Source organism: Saccostrea cucullata, unplaced genomic scaffold (genome assembly GCF_032062105.1).
Source record: "Saccostrea cucullata isolate Sc308-1 unplaced genomic scaffold, CSIRO_AGI_Scuc_v1 ctg17227, whole genome shotgun sequence".
Classification (NCBI taxonomy): domain Eukaryota; kingdom Metazoa; phylum Mollusca; class Bivalvia; order Ostreida; family Ostreidae; genus Saccostrea; species Saccostrea cuccullata.
The window spans coordinates 4,633-11,255 of NW_026934144.1; the positions used below are offsets into that span (position 1 = coordinate 4,633).

The 6,623-nt window shown below is 32.0% G+C and overlaps 1 protein-coding gene across 1 annotated transcript; it reads right to left on the reverse strand.

The window, feature by feature from the left end:
- Positions 1–582: 582 nt before the first annotated feature.
- Positions 583–6,617, reverse strand: LOC134240041 (uncharacterized). Its single transcript, XM_062722158.1, has 6 exons — positions 6,543–6,617; positions 6,007–6,058; positions 4,099–4,220; positions 3,862–3,967; positions 3,360–3,502; positions 583–1,849 (listed from the first exon to the last, which is right to left on the reverse strand). Exons 4-6 carry the CDS (start codon positions 3,963–3,965, stop codon positions 1,770–1,772), a joined length of 327 nt encoding a protein of 108 aa, XP_062578142.1. The 5' UTR covers positions 3,966–3,967; positions 4,099–4,220; positions 6,007–6,058; positions 6,543–6,617; the 3' UTR covers positions 583–1,769.
- Positions 6,618–6,623: the final 6 nt, after the last annotated feature.

Here is a 6,623-nt window from a genome sequence, read left to right on the forward strand (position 1 = left end):
TAACAATTTGTGCACAAACGCTGCTGAATGTATATTGTAAGCGAACTATTTTCAATAGGCGGCCTTTTCGAAATGTTGAAATTGTTGAAGAGTTTCATGTTTCATATCTTTTTCGTTGATGTTATGTTAGTGGTTATATTCTGATTTGATTTTTAGCAAATTAATAGTGAAGTGAATATGAATTTTAAAAATTAACATGCGTGAAGTTGTTTGACAATGTACATGTATCAGTGTTTCTACATGTAGTTGGTGATAAAAGTACTGTTTGTTTGAAAGTAAGAGAATGTCTATAAAATACACATGTGCATTATTTTAACCATTCCAAGACTGGATTTTCAAATTATGAGAAAAAAATGCTTATTGAATAGAAAATATGCGAGGAATTCTTGGAAATATCATTTATTAAATTTAAAATCATATCATATCTCGGAAATATTGACTGGTGTTATGTAAATTATCCAACAACTAAACATTTCTTCTTTCAATACATGTGGCAAAATTGCTTACATTGATTCACAGTTTGTTCTGATTGTCATTTTATATTTTATTTTGCCCTCATATTTTTTATGTTTTTATGCATGAGTTAGAGAATTCAAATTCAACTATGTGCTTAATATATTCACTGTATCTCTCTTTAAAGGACATGAGCACACAGTTTAAACTAATTTTTTAAAACCTATGTTAATGTTTACAATTCCTAATTAAGGCATTTCAAATAATCAGCAAAAATTTTAACATCATTTGTTGATTGATATAGGAGATACAGATCTTTTAATTCTGCATAAGGTTAACAAGGCTCGTGTCTTGTTTTTGTTTACATATATATAATATCATATAAATAATAAAACCAGATTCCGCAAATCACTAGAAACTGTCTAATCGTATATAGAGTTAACTTTTTTATTGGGAAAAAAATCGCATTAAACGAACACATAAAAGTATATTTAACCTATGTAAACAAAAACATGACACGACCCTTGTTTAAATAATAAAGCTTTGAGGCTCTAATTCTGTCTTGTTTTTCGACAACTGAAATTCAATTTTTAATGATAATTAAAAGTACCTTAATTAAGTTTTTATAAACATGGGGAAAAAAACGAAAATCTTTCGCTGAAACTGTGACCATATCCCTTTAAATACATTTGCAAGTTCGTTCCATAGAAACACATATTTATATTACATACTTTATGATTGTTTTTCATAAGATACTTATATCATTCATACAACATTCTTATAAAAAGCCTTTTTCCAGAAGGAAGATTACAATAATATTTTTTTAATGGAAGAATGTCACCATTACAGAATATAAAGAATAACTCGCAAGGTAAAATATACATTCCAAAAAGTTTGCTTCAATTTTTTTCTTCAAAATATTTTAATGTTTTACCAATGTATTTTTGTATCTTTATGGCATTCATACATCTATAAAGTAATGCTCACATTTGTTGATTAAGTAAAGAACCTTGTCTTCCATACTACTGTCAGATATCTTCAAATAACTCCTTTAGAATACCTTTCAACAATGTGTGAGCATGAGTTCAGATTTGAATTCTAGCTAACGTTCTTTATAATAGAAAACATTTACCAATATAAATAAATAAATATCGGACGCATTCTAGAGAAACTAAATTAATACTTCCATACGATTATTTACGTAAGCAGTTTTACACTATGCACTCGTTTTAAATACAGCCAAATTTACAAGAAAAATTGTAAAAATTTAAAAAAAAATGTAATACATTGAAATGAACAATATTGAGGTAATTGTTTTAAAACGAAATGCTCATCCACGTTAGGAAACCTGTAAGAACGAGGGTCCACAAACCTGGAAAATATGTTCTCCCGTCACCTGAAAAATATTTGTACTTTAAATGCATGGAAAATGTGTTGTAATCCTAAAACCTTACAAAATTCACTACAGATGCAATAAATAATTCACAATTTATTATATCATTACGTTGGAAAATCAATATCCTTGTTTACATTTGTTTGATTTATTGTATTTTGTGGTTTAAACTTTCTCAGTCATTTGGGGAAGTCACCATATACATGTACCGATGAAGGGCTTCAATTTTTTAACCCTGATGATTAAGACGTCCGTGATTTCTCTGCTCCTGATTTGTATTGTTTGCATTGAATTTTGAATTCGAATACTTTTCGTTAATCTCCTTATTTTCAACATTTCATGGCTCTCAGGGGGCTACTGTGCTGTTGTGCCAATCCCATGGTGACAGGAAACTTCCGTTTTTAAGGTCTCATCCACAGAATTCTGACCTTCACTTCTTTTGAGAACAGTCAATACACATGCTTACGTACGTCTTAGGTTTGATTAATTGAATTATAGAATGTTGTTTAAGGAGGCTAGGGGGTCAATAAATTTAACTTAATTTTTTAGATATGATATCTTAAGCTGTCAACTATCATTTGGCAAAGAAAAATTTCATAAATTTTAGTTTTAAAATTTGATCATTTTATTATATCTCTATATGGAGCTCTTCTTCTAAAGGAGATCAAAATAGTCTAAAAATGGCCACAACCACCTAGCTCCTTTAATGTCCCAATTTGAGAATTTTTCACTCATATGTTGTTATATATCGGTGAGGAGCTTCAAATTTGGACCTTTACTCGGTACTCAGGATCTTTAAGCAGTGATGGATCTTTATCGTGCCAACGCCCGCCGTGACAAGGGACCTCGGATTTATCCGAAGGACCAGCAACAATCACTTCAAATTGCCGAGCGCATGGCGAATGAACAGTATCTAATTTTTTTCGATTTAGGTCAGTCGCAGACGAGATTCAAACTCAGAACCTTCTGTCCACAGAGCGAGAGAGTTACCCTGATGCCTTAGGTTTGACTGTAGTGACTGTAATAATTTTTAATCGTACATCCCATTTAAAATCAATTAACTTTATATTTAGATATCTATGATAATTAAGAAATTGATAATGATAAAACTTAATTTGATGTTATTAAGTTCACTTATTGTATTTAAAAATATATTTCAGCTGAACCCATGATCAACCTATACAGTTAAAAAAAATAATTGTTTAACCCTTCATGAATTAAAGCGGATTCCAAGAGAGCACAATTTCACCAATCTACATTTTGTAAATAAAAGCATATTTTATTTCCTACCATCTGGCATGGCATGTTTTTCTTGATTTTTACTGACATTGAAAAACAACATTTAATCGTTTTAAAAAATCATCTCGGACAAAGACAATTTGGACAGTTCCTTTTGGCAGTTATTGTTACTGATAGCTATATACAACTTCTTTGAAGTGTCTGCGAAATCACTGAACTGAAAAGAAAGAAAGCTTGTAATATATCCCTATTTTACCGCCAATTTTCAACTTACTTGATTGACACTGGATGCCACCTTCACGCCTTGAATTCAAACTCGCAAGTGTTTTAGCAGTTTCTGATATGAATTCCTTAATTTCTTCATTATCACACGTAGGTAAAGCCATCGTAGCACATGACGAATAATCTGATATTCTTCTGTGATAACATATAAAGAAGAGGTAGTCACATTTAAACAAAAAATATATAACAGTCTTTATGTGAATTTTGTAACAACTTAAAAGGAGTACTTATATGAACCTACATAAGTCCATGAAAAATTATTCGTGACCGTGAACATGTAGCTTGCCTTATTTGGGTACTAAATCTTTACTCTAGGCCAAAAAATTAACATTATCAAAACTTATTAATAAATAATTCTTGTGGGGTGCTTTGGATATCGTTTTTTTTTTCCAACTAATTATTGGATTGAAAAATATTACAAACTATGCATATATTTTTTTTTTAAATTCGAAATCAATCCTTCTGTTTTAACATAAGGAAAAAGTAACACTTACTTGCATTCGTTACTTTCCGTTTCTTTTTGCAAAGGTGGTTTTAAGTGTTGCTTGCAGTTCTGGTTAATTTTGGAGCTGGCAAGACAAGTCTTGAAGGAATTCATACCTTTAAAAGGCCAATGATGCAATTTTAAGAGGAAGCATTTTTGTATATTTCATGATTTCTTTTCTTTTTCAAATATTAAATTATTTAAAAAATATATTTCCCCAATTCATTAAAAAAAAAGCAACTCAAACCTGTCTTCCTAGATATGTCAGAACAAAGATTTTTCAATCCCTTAATTTTCCTTTGTATGTCTTTATTCTGTGGACAATTCTCAAGTTGGGATTCCAGACACAATATAGATCTCTGTATGTCACTAAAAGATATATCATCATAAGTTTTTAGGTCACCTGAGTAACTCAGGTGACCTATTGCTATCCGTTTTCGTCCGTCGTCGTGTGTCGTGCGTCCTGCGTCGTTTGTTAACATTTGTACGTTTTCGGCTTCTTCTCTGAAACCACAGAATCAATTTCAATCAAATTTGGTATATAGCATCTATGGGTGAAGGGGAACAAAAATTGTCAATATTATGGTCCCCGCCCTCCCCCTGGGGCCTGAGGGGTGGGTCCAAACCAAACCACCCACTAAAATTATTGCAATCTTTAAAATTCTTCTTTAATCCTGGACATCAAGCAGACAAACTATTGGCATGAATGTAATGAACATTGAGTCCTCTACCAAAATTGTGAAATTCATGGCCCCAGGGTCAGGGGTTCTAGTGCTAGGGCGGGGCTATATAGAGTATATAGTGAAAATGCATTATTTCTTTGAAAATCTTCTTCTCTGCTCCTGGGTATTAACTAAACTAACTTAGTACATAGTAATGATGAGCAAGAGTGCCTCTTCCAAAATTGTGAAATTTTTTTTTGCCCCAGGTCAGGGGTTCTGGTGTTAGGGCGGGGTTCTATGGATTATATAGTGAAAATGCATTGTTTCTTTGAAAATCCTCTTCTCTGCTCCTGGGTATCAAATAAACTAACTAAGTACATAGTAATAATGAGCAAGAGTGCCTCTCCCAAAATTTTGAATTTTATAGCCCCAGGGTCAGGGGTTCTGGTGTTAGGGCGAGGCTCTATTGATTATATAGTAAAAATGCATCGTTTCTTTAAAAATCTTCTTCTCTGCTTCTGGGTATTAAATAAACTAACTAAGTACATAGTAATGATGAGCAAGAGTGCCTCTTCAAAAATTGTGAATTTTTTGGCCCCAGGGTCAAGGTTCTGGTGTTAGGGCGGGGCTCTATTGATTATATAGTGAAAATGCATGAATTCTTTGAAAATCTTCTTCTCTGCTTCTGGGTATTAATTACACTAACTAAGTACATAGTTATGATGAGCAAGAGTGCCTCTTCCAAAATTGTGACTTTTATAGCCCCAGGATCAGGGGTTATGATGTTAGGGTGGCGCTCTATTGATTATTTAGTGAAAATACATTAATTCTTTGAAAATCTTTTCTTTTCTCCTGGGTTTCATGTCAATGATCCAAGTATATATATGTATGATGAAGAAAGGTGCATCTAGCAAAATGGTTATTTTTTTATGCCTCCCTGGGTCGGGGGGGGGGGGAGATTACATAGTCTGAATATAAATTAGTGCTTTGAAATTTGGTCTTTGGTATTTATCAACCATTCTATGATAACATTTGCAAAATTTTGAAATATGTGGCCCCAGGGTCAGTGGTTCCTTTTGGGTGAGGTTCACAACTGGTTATAAATTGGAAGTGCATTTTCTCTTTGTTGTTCTGATCTACCTCTTAGTATTAAGTAAATAGAGTATGCATGCTTAGTTTATAATTATGATAAGCAATGGTGCCTCTTTCCAAATTTTCAGAATTTCATGGCCTCTGGTTTAAAACACGAACCAAATTCAATTGTTGGAAAGAAGTAACATGATAATCTGGTGACCTATAAGGCCCGTGGGCCTCTTGTTTGAAGTTTTAGATTTATTCAAACCATAATATAAGTTATCTCCACAATAAAAATGCTAAGGACCTCGCCCTTTTTTTCATAGTTTTAAAACAGTGTTTATATTCTAAATGAAGCCAAACTGCAAAGTTGTTACAAGGAAAATAATAAAAATCAGTTATAAATACAAAATACTTACGTGCAGTTCTCAACTGGAAAATCCAATCCATTTAGGCATCCACCCTTACAAACTACAAGTAGAATCCAGTAAATAATGTAAAGAGCGTCAGTACGTTTTTTTTTTTTTTATTCCTAAAAATAGTGACAAAGAAGCCCCATGAATTATTTTCACCTAAAGGTTCATAATTAATGTAAGATAATTTAAAAAGAATTCAAATCACCTTTAATGCAGACATGGAACATAAAAATGCACCTTAACCTACATGTATATTTGAGTTTGATTTAATAATCTTGTAGATTTTTTTTAAAAGATAGAAACACATGACAGATACTCCACACTGGGTTCTGAACTATAGGTAATCCAGCATATACTTTTACAATTTTGGAAGAAGACTTTGCTTTAAAGGTATACAAATCTTTGATGAATATGTCAATTTAATCTTTATTTTTAAAAGGAGATTGTTCTCAGAAACAGTACATATTTTATATACTACAGTAACTGGTGGAATATTTAAAGAAATTGAGTCATATTATTTTTCTAAATCTTGTCCTTACCAGCCTTGCATGCCGTATGAAGCTGTTGTATTGCTGGTTTTGAAATTTTAAATATTGAATGATTCTTGCAGCCTGATTCAA

What these genes read in the sequence shown, in the direction of transcription:
- LOC134240041 (XM_062722158.1), bottom strand. Translation starts at nt 3,965, where the DNA reads ATGAATTCCTTCAAGACTTGTCTTGCCAGCTCCAAAATTAACCAGAAC. An exon ending in ACGGAAAGTAACGAATGCAA is followed by an intron (nt 3,503 to 3,861) that starts GTAAGTGTTACT and finishes ATGTTATCACAG; the next exon opens with AAGAATATCAGATTATTCGT. An exon ending in TGGCATCCAGTGTCAATCAA is followed by an intron (nt 1,850 to 3,359) that starts GTAAGTTGAAAA and finishes AATATTTTTCAG; the next exon opens with GTGACGGGAGAACATATTTT.